Raw genomic sequence first — 12,407 nt, 5'->3', positions numbered from 1 at the left:
CGGTTTAAATTTCGAATTTTTTTACAATAGTGTATTATCAAAATTACTAACGTTTTCTTTGACCATCATTTCCTAAATTAGAATATTCATTGTGGCGATAACTCGTAGAATTGATGGCAGCTACAGCGAAAAACCAAAAAGATAAACCATGTAAGTATTAGAAAACAAATGTCCATTTGTTTGCTTCGTCTAACGATATCTATGAAGTCTTTTGGGGTTTTTTCGTGATAAATATAATCATTGATGTTATATACATATTCGTAACTTACACACATAATTTCCAAAGATGGGACGGTCAAATATTCCTCTTGACTACGTTATTTGCCGGCTTTTGTCAACGCGGTACAAGTAGATATTTGATACTCAGACTTCCATGATTGATAAGGTTATCAGTTCTATTTCTTTTTCTTTTATCAAGTGACGGGACGGACATACAGACAAATTGTGCGCCTGGCGGTAAGCGACACGCCTGGCTATAGCAGTTGCAGTGTCATAAAGATCAGAGGGGCACTGCTGCTGCGCCCGGTAACATGAGACATAAGTTGATGAGTTCCTTGTGACTGTGATTTCATCGGCAGTTAGGTAAGATCCTTTTTAAATATGCCTAAATACATGGATTGTTAATTATATTTCACAGATCAGGTCCCAAGGCTGACTCCGCGGCCGACAGCGGCTTCGACCGCCCGTGCTGCTCGCAATGCCACCAACCGCAATCTCAGTCTTACTTCTTCACAGCGACTATCCCCCAACCGTGCGTCCATCACTTCTGGCACCAAAGTACGTATCTTAATATACATTAGTGATGCAACGGAAGTGTTACAACGAAACCAACGGAAACAGATGTCAATATTAAATCTTAGCGGAAACGGAAGCGGATGCCTAAGCGGAAGTGGAAATATTATAAAGAACTTAACAAAGTAGTTCCCAACAGAACTTGCTTTTAGTTTCATAATAAAAGTGCAATTATTACACAACACAAAACTATTAAAAACGCGCGCTTACGCCCCTCAAATAATCCGCACTATAAGCCTGATTCGTCGCAAAGGTTGTAAACTTCCGATTAAAGATCCGTTATAAATGTTACGGAAACAAAAATAAAACAGATGCGAAAAAGTGTGCAGAACTTCCGCAGATGCAGAAGTCTGATGCATCACTAATATACATACACATACTTCACGCCCCTTTCAACAAACGCCTTCCCCTGTCACGATCCTGACACGCATCTTTCACCTTATCAACACCCATCAGTGCTTTCATACTTGCTCGTCGGTTAAGGGCACTCTTCACCTGGCCCTTCTTCAGGATGGCCTCAATTTGGTCATGGTTAGTTCGCCTTTGTCGGCCTTTACCACTTACTATAGAATGAGAAATTCGCATTAGGGTTTTCATCAATAATTTTAACGTTTTAGACTTTAATTTTATTCTCTTTTCGGGATTTTATATGATCGAGTAAAGTGCATCCTATCGAATAACGAATTAGCACATTCTTTCAGGACTGCCTATGCAGTTGCAACCGACGTGGAGAGTGTATGTTTAGATTATCTGCCTCAGTGGCCGAACGGTTATCATGCCGGACTGCCACGCAGAGGTTCCAGGTTCGATTCCCGGGCCGGGAGAAATATTCGTATGGCCTGTATTTATTTCTCTTGTGATTTTTTGTGTATTTGTGGTTGTCTATGTGTGTCCGTGGCACCCGCGACACAGGGTTTCCCCTAGTGCGGGACTATGTTGAGTGTGTACGTTATTATAAAAAAAAAGATCAGTGCGTTTTTTTCTGACTTACCCGATCATCCGATCGGTTTGAATTAAAATCAGGGCCCGGTCTTATAAGTGCAGCTGATCAAGTAGATCTCCGTACATCGTGTATTACGGCTTGCTGTAGATACGAATGTTTTTTTTCTTTTAGGTAAGGAATTCCGGTCGATTTACACCAAAAAGTGACTCAAAACAGGAACTGAAGGTAATGTTAATTTGTAATCGGAGTTATAACTCACTTCTAAATAGGTTAATATGACAATAAGTATTTGTATTATTTTATTATATGCATGTTTACAAAATCTTTCAGTCTGACCGACCGTCAGAAAGTGACATTGCGGATGACAGCTATCCAGTGAGTATTTTCTGCATGTCAGAGTCAATAATGAAAATTTTATTATTGTTACAATTCTAATAAATCTTTAATTAATTGCTTTAGATACCAGCTAAACCTGAAGCTACTTCATATATAATTGACAACGGCGGTGTAACAATTGAGGAAGCAGGAGATGGTCATGCTCATGATATTTACAACAACGTTCTCAATCAGGATGAAATAGAAATTGTCGACCACGGGAATTACGGTATGTTTGCAATTTTTGTATATAAAAAGTGGGTATTTTAGACGGAAATTTGATTAGAAAATAAAGTTACCTACTTACATTGTAAGTTCTGTGTTATTTTTTCTAGGTAACCTGAGTAACATGCACGAATCCGAAAATGATGAAAATCACACAGTAGGTAAGTGACTGTAAATCTTCAGTAATACTAACAATATATAATTTCTCATTATTTTATGTGGTGCAGTCATTACAGATTCTGCGTCGACGCCCACGTGTCCAAGTCATTCCCAGGCATCAAGCCGCCCTCAAACTCCGAACTCACCGTCTAGTCGACCGCAGACCCCTCGTAGCAGGCCCCTGACTCCGTCACATCCAGCGCAGCGCAAATCGGTGCCCAACAGCCGCCCCAATACTCCCATGTGCAACCCTAGTCCCCAGTCGAGACCAAGAACTCCGTCTCTACAAATGTCGTCCTCTAGCAGAGTGGTGACACCAAACCTGCCGCAACCATGGCCTCTGGTCAAAGAAGAAGAGGACCTGAAATCGGTGTTAATTTCAAAACAAAGGCAATTCAGCCGCATGAAAAAGGAACTGGACATGAAACAAGTAAATTATACTTATATCTAATTATCACAAACATAATGTAGAACAAAAAATGTTATTATATGCTTCTAATTTTGTACATGTATAACAGTTATGTTTGTGGAGAAAATAAACGTATATTATTATTATCTAACAAGAATATGCTAGTTATCGTTAGTTATAAAGTATCATAACGTACGTACATTATAATATGTGACTGTATTTACACTAATAACGTAACTAGCTCCATATTATATAATTGAATGTTTCAGCAACAAGTATTGGAAGTTTTAGACAGCATAAAGAGTTTAAGCGAGCGTATGGTGTCAGGAGGATTTAGCGGCAAAGTACTACAAGTACAAGATTTGGTAGTATTTAGCGTGGGAGATTGGACTTCTGAGGAGGTCGCGCAGCTTTGCCGCGACGCTGCGGCATCGTCAGGCATGGAAGGCGCGCTTGAGATTCTCAACAATGCAACATTATTTGGTACCTATCTAGTTTTATCTTGGATAAAACCAATAAAACAGAGCAATATCGTTTATGATATTGAACTAAGATAGTAGTCATCGTGCCACCACTGCAAAACAATACACTGCATTATTGGATGCAAGAACTTTGCAGGACAGCGTACAACTAGTCAGGCAACTCCGCGTTACTGCAGGAAGTCAATAGTTTACGATTTCATTTGATTTACTTGATAAATAAAACCTGGGTAATGTAACTTAGATAAAACTTTGTAACATTTAGATCATTAAACAATACGTAATATTAATTATATTTATTATACCTGCAGATGAAAATGTGCTTGCCGAGTTATTTGCTAGCGTTACGAAGATTCCATCTCGGTTTTCCGATCTATGTTTGCAGGCATTTACTGCACGGCAGGAACTCATTGACTGCGTGAAGGAATTTGCTGGACAAATGGTAATATTCTTTTTTTTTACTTTATCGGTTAAGCACACACACACTGAGAACTTTTAATTAAAGTACTAGTCTTATTGTTATAAAAATTTAATTATTTTTGTTAAGGCAGAAGATGGTCGCGGCGAATATCTGGAGCGAATCGCTAATTACAATGGCGCCGGATTAAAGCTTTGCGAAAATTTACGTGAACTAAAAATCGTTGCAGATGACAATGTTGACGCAATTACACAGCTTTTGAAGTGAGAATGTCGTGCAAACTTTTCTTACAAAATTTCATAACAAGGTTCTGTAAAGTTCAGCGATTAATACTTGCTCATTATTTATTCGCTTTCTAGACGCGCATGTCGAGATCGAAATGCATTGATAGCCGTAGGAGAATCGTTGGTACGTGAAGTAGCACACCTTCGACAGGACCTCGAAGCTCGCACTGTTATCGTGAACGAAATGCGAGAAATTCGGGCAGAAACTGATACCACAAAGGCTCTTAATGTATGTATTTTTAGAATGTTACTATTTTAATGAAATTTTTTGGTTTATTTGGCTTTCTGGATCGGCAGGCATCGCGTCGAGAGTTGGAAGAAGAAAGGTTAAGTAAACATGTTATGAAGGATAAGTTAGCAGCCACTGAAAGTCAACTTCGTCAAACACGCATTCGTGTAACCAAAATGGACCGACAATTACGAGAAGCCGAAGCTACTATTACGAGTCTTACAGCTAGTGTTAAGTCACTTGAAGATCAGGTATATCCTTTTCAACACGTATTACTAAACCGTGCCAAAATAAATACTACCTGCACGATTATAGACATGTTTCTTTTAACCTTCTATATGTAGAGCCGTCAGCGAGAGGTTCATTTAGAAGCTCGAGCAAGGAAATTAAAAGAATCTTTGAAAACCGGTGAAGTTACAAGCAATCAAATAGCTCAGCAGCGTGATGCATTGCAGTCTGAGTATGTATCCACATTATTAAAACCATTTTTTCTGGTTACTTTAATATAAAAACTACCATCACTTTCAGAGTGCAGAATGTCAAAGAACAAATACAAACTATGACTATTGAACATAAAGCCAACGTGCAAGAATTGAATAAGGAGTTGAAAGATTTGAAGAATGCCATCGAAGAGCAACGACAAAATGTACAAAAAGAGACCGAGCAAAGAATAAATGTTCAAGAAAAGCTCAAAGAAGCAGAAAAATACATTGAAGAATTAAAAGCTAAAAATAGTGAGCTAGAAAACTGCAGGCCAAACCCAGGTATGTGATAAAAACCTTGAGCATGCACAGTGAAATTAAAGTTTTGGGTGTAATCAGGTAAAATTTTCCCACATGCAAAATAGGCGCCTGGATAGACAAAATAATGCGGTTAACAGCCCGTTACACCAAGTACCAAGTTATATGTGTATTATAGAAATATGTTGTTTGTATCAGAGTTGCCAACAGAAAGAGAGATGGACTTATGGGCGGAATTACAATCTACTAAAGATGCTCTTCGAATGACTGAAGACGAAGTAACTGCTTGTAAACGTGAGAAAGTCCGATTCTTGGAAACTCTGACAAAAATATCGGTAAGTGTATCAGTTATTAGTAGCGCATTGGTTTTTTTTACGTTAATTCATATTATTTACCCATATGACAGGTAGATTTATTTCCTTTTCAGTCCTATATAAAAAACTGTTTCATGACTATAGAAAGGTTACCCGTTGAAGTAAATAAATTTTTAGACGCAGTCTCAAATAAATCTCAAGCAAAATAATACGTTTCAGGAATCCGAGAACAAAGTAGGCATGCAACAAAAATTGGCAGCGGAACTTTTAAGCAAAGAAGAAATAGTAAACAAAATGCAGATACAATTAAGAGAATTAACCAAAAACATAAAATTGAAGTGGGTGAAATTATTTCTTGCTTGTGAATGTTTTGAGACGAGACAGTAAGTACAGACCTGAACTAATGCAGGTGCACGTGGAAACGTTGAAATACTGTACCTTTGTTTGGAGTTATTTCCACCGGCTGTCCTTACTGTCACTGTGTGTATGTTATTATATTCCTACACACTTAACGGTGGAAATAAGTTTGAGATTGTTTTTTTTTTAGTGAACAAAAGGTTACTCAATATGAACAATATGTCCGCGACCTACAAGCACACCATCGTGCCGTTGCCAATTGTCAGGAGGCGCCGAATGGAATTAGTTACCAAGACCTGCAACAAGAGGTAGGTATTTTAAATCTTAATTTCTTATTAATTAAAAAAAAAACAGCGAGATAAAATACGGGAACTCTTTGTCGAAATTACAGATTATGAATTTGAGGATGAACCTTCTTGACACAGTTCATCGTAACGAAGAGTTATCGGAGATTTTAGCACAAAAAGAACAGCAACTTGAGCAACAAGACAAGACATCACGTGCCCAGGCAAGAGTCATCAAGGTTACTCTCGTTGCTAATGTTTTTTTTAAGATTACCCATTTATTTATTCATCTAAACTAGGCGGGATTGCCTGATGATTTTTTTTTTCGTTGCGTGGTACAGGTTCGCGAGGAACTTATCAATATGCTAAAGAATAAAGAAACTGAACAAAGTAGAGAACTGTCTGCATTGCAGCAGGACCTTGAGCATCGCATGAAAATTGTAGACGAAGTGAGATTTTAATTTTTTTTTACTTATTTATAATTGTAATTGTTTTTGTAACCTCATATTTACTTCGCACTTAGATAGAGCAAAATGTGATTCTATCTATTCTAGATAGTGAAGAACATGACACACATAGAGTATAATAACGACTAACAAAATTAAAATTCCCGGGACTTCGAAAATAAAATTTAGTGTTTGATTGCTTTTTAGGTGAATAAGCAAATTGCTTCAAAGGCTGAGGAAATTCAGGAATTATTCGCGACATTAGAGAATAAACAGCAGCAGATTCATCGGCTTGAAAAGATTGTGCTGGCACTGGAAGAGCAACAGCGCCGCGCACAGGCCCAGCGCACGCGACATGAGGAAAAAATTGCTGCACTCGAGCATGAGCTTGCAGCTGGAAACAGACGTGAACGGTGAGTAGTTTTTGTTGTTAACCCGGCTAGTCTTGCATAGAAAGTTTTTGTGCTAAATCTTAAGAAAAAGGGTTGAAGCCGCAAGCCTTGCTATACTTTTTTATATTGACAGATACAATATAATAATGATACATCAAGCCATTAATGTGGGTAGCGGCGAGTGCGAGCGATCCAATATTGTCAATCAACCAAGAGTATTTCGTTATTAGAACTTAATACAATGCAAAACATATTTCAGTTTGCAATTAAAGAATAACGTCTTGAAATAAATTAAAGTAGGTAACACAGACAGAGTCCAGACACAACATCCGGCAAATTATCTCTGTTCTGGTTATTTTTTTGTCTTTCTTTAAAGACGAACCAAATGTATGTCAAAAATTATAACTCGACATTGTTCAAACTTTAAATATTTTTCGTGGTACTGTATTCTGACCATACTCCATACATTCTGATGCTCACAACATCTCTTAGTCATAATAACGAAATCCTACTGGTTCTAGTTCTTATCTACAGTACTATGTATGGATAGTTACTAGTTGAATAGCGTTAAGACGCTATGAGCGTCGATGACCTTGCGTCGATGACCGTGAGCGATGACGCGCCTACTAATATAATTTCTCCAATGAGGTGGCGCCATACGCCCCGATGCGGTAAGAGTGTAGTAGTTGGACCTGATTTAACATAATATTGATTGCCGCTAACAGATGGCGTTGTACTTAAAATACACACATGCTATCAAACCAAAAATATCAAAGCATATAAGAACTGGAAATGTTATGCAAACAAGAAACAATCAACATCTCGAGTGAAATTGAGTTATGTATTTAGGTAGAACACCAGGCGTGTCCTTTACCCTCTCACAAAAGATCCTGGCAACATACCAAGCCAAAACGGAGAAAATAAAAGTCCTTCAGGGTACCAACCCTAAATAAGTAACTTTTTAATAGCTAAAAAGAACCTTGGTGCTTAACTTCATATAATGTCTTTTTTAAAACATGCTAAACGGACCCATGTCACATGTACTGAAGTACTGCAGATGTTTCGCGTTTTCATTACGATAACTAGAACATGGTTCTCGTTAACTAAATAAAAAGATACATAATGTTTTCAATTTATTCCTATACAATATAATAGTTTCCCTATATCGTTCTCACTGCTACAGTACATCGTTTGTCACATATAGAGATGCGCCGAGTACAAGTTTTACCGAGTAACTGAGTACCAAATATTACTCGGTTTAACATTTGCCGAGCCGAGTACTCGGCCGAGTTACTCGGTTCGTTACAACCGGAACGCGATGATCCTAAAAGCCCCCGTTGCTCTAGAATTAGGCCGATATGTCAATGAAAATTTATTGTCGCGAGAGCAGAGTCCTTTCCAATGGTGGGCAGAGCATAAAACAAAATATCCAAAACTGGCACAGTTAGCACGAGTGTTTTTATGTGCCCCTGCAAGCACAGTGTATAGCGAGCGGTTATCTGCCGAAGCGGGTAATGTGTATGAAGAAAAACGGAACAGACTATTACCTGAACGTGCGCGTAGGAATATTTACAAGGCTTTCTGCGGAAAGCTTCACGAAACATCTACATCATAACTTGCCTTTGTTAAATTTAAAAATTAATAATGTTAACTTTCTTTTTAAATTGCTAGAAATTGTTACAATTGTCTATAATTTCTAGTAATAAATCTCTTTTTAATATTTTAAATATATTGTTGATTTTACTTTATTATGTCTATCTATAGCTGTGATGCTTTATTTTAACCGGGTACTCTTCCCATGAACCGAATTATTCGGCCGAGTACTCTGAGTACCGAGCAGCAAACGAGTACTCGGCGCATCTCTAGTCTCAAATAACTTATCTATTTATTTCTTCACACTGTTTTTACAAAAATATAATTATCTCGAAAGTGACATTTTGTGGGTTGGTTATAGTTTGGATAACTATGTCCAACTACATATCTCGTAAGTATCGTGCTCGACGGTAGACAGCTGATTACAATACAATATAAATTAATTTGTCAAAACCATGTCAAAACAGAGGTCTGGCAACGTAGCCCGCGAACGCAAGCTACGCAGCAGAAGTTTTCAACGTTGCCATTTTACTAAATAATCAAAGACGCAAACAACAATATCATTTTTGTTTTGAATACTTTGTGTTTTAGGTTCTAATCCAACCAAAAATATATATTTTTTATTCTCACCTATTGGCTAAATTTGACTTTTTTTAAATATTTTGTTTTGATTTCAACGAATTGGTGCATAATATTTACTTATTTACGTATTTTTTTTGTGTATGATATTTTTCACACTGTTAAGTGCCTGTCCATAATTTGCAAGCAAATATTTAGCTCGTACTTTAGCAGGCGAAAGTTACTTTTTACTTCTAAATTTGTTATTTGTCTTCAAATAAAGTGTCAGGATCAAGATAAGCACCAAAGGGTGCTTATTTAAATAAATAACCACACCAAATTTGGTAGTAAGCAAGTTTGGTTTGCCCGAGAAAAATATGTCAAAAAATAACCACCAGAGTCTCACTGTAATCCAGTTTTTGTATTACCTATGACATTATGCAATATTCTAGGATCTTCAAGCTACACTTCAAGATACGTGTTACAGAATGTACTATTTTCAAAGTTCCACGTGCTATGTTATCGCCTAAAAACTTACACAAAAACACCATATTTAAGGGATTTTGGGCACCTCATCGCCTTAATTCCCTGTTATGGCTTAAAATAATTCCCTTGCTATGGTTTAAATTATGGTGTACTATGCCACGTGTACAACTTAACTTCCAGTAGTTCCAAATGGCAATTTATGTATAGTTTAACATGACGGCTGAGGTTTCGACTCTATTTTGTATATATTTACATTTATATACTAATTTTGTATATTTATAATTTTGTATGTCGACTGTGAAATGGCCGTTACTATCTCAATTTTCTAAAGATTTCACTTTTTATACCATTTTATACTATTTCATACTGCGGCAGCGTTGCGAGAAATTCCGTCTCAGATACATTTAATGTTGGGGCCAGAATCGACTTCATTCAACTTGTACTAACTTCTAATCAGATGCTATATAAATGATGAAACAATTCGTTTGTTCATATCATGAGATAGTACCGGTTGCCAGTTTACACTCGATATATTTATATACATATAGTCGGTGTTTTATAGAAAGGGCGAAAGTGCAATTTCAAAAAAGGAAGCTTGTTTTAGGTTTTAACATTGATTTTAATGACTGTTTTAAAATATTTAAGTCTTATCTTTTAATTAAGTTTAAGTTTTAAATATGAATTTAAAATGGGACGTAAATATTTTAAAACTAAAATATGTTCTCCTGAATTTTTTTCGAAATGGCGTTTTCGCCCTTTTTACAAAACACCTACGATATAATATAGACTGTTGTGCAAACGCTCGGTGAATGATATATAAATCGATGTAACATAATTATATTTTTATTCCAGCAAATTCATCTTCTTCTGAATATCATACGGCGTGTCGGGAAATTGTATGAGTGCTTATGATAATACTTATGTATTTTGTTTGACCTTGTATTTGTTTCATAATAAATTTGATAATATTGAATAAATAACCTTTACTTAAGCTTTTTAAACCTTTGCCTTAAACGCTGTAATAGGCTAACCAAACCTTGAAAATGTCTGGAAAGAGGTTAATGACCTAAGGCTTTGGAAAATGGTTGATGGCCTATGGCTTTGGAAAATGGTTATTGGCTTATTAATTTAAATGGTAGGGTTGTGTTATGGTCATAGCTAAGTAAAATAGCACTGTGACACTCGTGTGTGGGTATCTTTATTTTATAGCATCTTGTCGATGACAAGTACTCTTGTGTTGTCTATGATGGCCGCCGCCACCGTGCTGTATTGTAATTTACATTTATATTACTTACAAGTGTTAGACTCGACTGAGACTTTTATTATAAAGAACCACACTATAAAACATGGAAAGACACCCACACACGAGTATCACAGTGCTGCTTTACTTAGCTATGACCATAACAGGTTGTTGCGGTCTATGTCCAGCAGTGGACGTCCTTCGGCTGAAGTTATGGGTACCTACCTACCTACCTATCACAAACTCGAATTTTGTTTTCCGAACTTCGGTCCACTGAGTGGACCGATGTCGTACGGCGCAAGCCTTCCAAGCGGAAACGACCCACTCAGCCTGCTGCGACTGGTCCTGTCACGCCCCGCGTCAGGACCACAGCGCGAAAGGTCACAAAGATGACTACCCCGAAGTCGACAGCGGTGGTCATTACTTTGACACCGGAGGCCGCAGAGCACAATGTGTCCTACAAGGACGCCTTGAAGAGGGCAACGGTTGGACTGGAGCTTGACACGGTCGGCCCAGATTCTGTGCGGGTGCGTAACACGGTCACAGGGGCACGTATTATTGAGGTGCCGGGCTTTGATAGCGGTACCAAAGCGGATGCCCGCGCAGAGAAACTGCGAGAAATAATTGGCGATGTGGCCGTAATTTCCAGGCCGACCCCCAAAGCCGACATCATAGTCTCGGGTCTGGACGAGTCGGTGGGGCCGGAGGACGTGCAGACGGCGGTAGCGGCAAAGAGCGGATGCACCTTACAGCAGGTGAGGGTGGGTGGCATCCGCACCAGGCCGGACGGAACGGGGTCTACCCTGGTTCAATGCCCGGTTGTGGCCGCCAAAACCCTGGTCGAGGCGGGACGACTTCTGGTCAGGTGGTCGTCAGCCCACGTTAGGGCACAGGACCCTCTCCCCATGAGGTGCTTCCGGTGCATGGGTACCGGGCACACAAGGGCCCTGTGGATCGGAGCACCCTGTGTTTTCGATGCGGGACTGAGGGTCACAGATCGGCGACCTACACGGCAGAGCTCAGGATCTGCTTATGCAGTCTATGGCGAAGTGGTCCATCGACGTAGTGGTGGTGACTGAGCCTTACCTCGTCCCTCCCCAACCTAATTGGGCTGGGGACACGCAGGATGAGATGGCAGTGGCGGTGTCGGTAACAGGTGATCATCCTCAGCTCCTCCTGAAGGAACGTGGGCCGGGGTACGTGGCGGCTATCTGGGTGGAGGTTGTTCTGATAGGGACTTACTTCTCCCCAAACCGTACCCTGCCAGAATTCACACGCTTCCTGGGAAGACTGGAGCAGGTGATCAGGAGGGCCGCCCCGGCACAGGTTCTCTTAATGGAGGATCTAAACGCGAAAAGCGACGCGTGGGGATCCCTATACACCGACGTCAAGGGGGCAGAGCTAGCGGACGGGGTGGCGACGGTCGGACTGGAGGTCCTAAATCGGGGCCACGTCAACACATGTGTGCGGCGACAGGGAGGGTCCATTGTGGACATCACATTTGCGACTCCTGCCATGGCCGAGCGCGTGTCAGACTGGCGGGTTCTAGAGGACACAGAGACTCTCTCCGATCACTTGTACATCCGGATGAGGGTTTCCACCTCGCCACTCACGACCGTCTGAGACCAGCTCGCACAGAAGAGGAAGGGGTCAGTTCCCACGGTGGTCCCTGTCCCGACTTGAC

The 12,407-nt window shown here is 39.5% G+C and overlaps 1 protein-coding gene across 1 annotated transcript; it reads left to right on the top strand.

Moving 5' to 3' along the window:
• The first annotated feature begins 98 nt into the window (after positions 1-98).
• On the top strand, positions 99-10,471 carry LOC113235070 (cingulin-like). Its single transcript, XM_026470625.1, has 21 exons — positions 99-150; positions 638-777; positions 1,907-1,960; positions 2,066-2,110; positions 2,195-2,339; positions 2,446-2,496; positions 2,563-2,924; positions 3,173-3,386; positions 3,694-3,824; positions 3,930-4,063; positions 4,160-4,313; positions 4,382-4,564; positions 4,658-4,773; positions 4,842-5,077; positions 5,252-5,388; positions 5,587-5,705; positions 5,915-6,032; positions 6,116-6,247; positions 6,350-6,457; positions 6,662-6,867; positions 10,336-10,471. The coding sequence occupies exons 1-21, from the start codon at positions 114-116 to the stop codon at positions 10,352-10,354; spliced, it is 2,841 nt and encodes a 946-aa protein (XP_026326410.1). The 5' UTR covers positions 99-113; the 3' UTR covers positions 10,355-10,471.
• The last annotated feature ends 1,936 nt before the right edge of the window (positions 10,472-12,407 follow it).

This window comes from Hyposmocoma kahamanoa, unplaced genomic scaffold, assembly GCF_003589595.1.
Source record: "Hyposmocoma kahamanoa isolate Upper Pololo Valley unplaced genomic scaffold, ASM358959v1 87, whole genome shotgun sequence".
Classification (NCBI taxonomy): domain Eukaryota; kingdom Metazoa; phylum Arthropoda; class Insecta; order Lepidoptera; family Cosmopterigidae; genus Hyposmocoma; species Hyposmocoma kahamanoa.
Note: the sequence above shows the minus strand (reverse complement) of the source record. Positions and strands in the feature narration are given on the sequence as shown.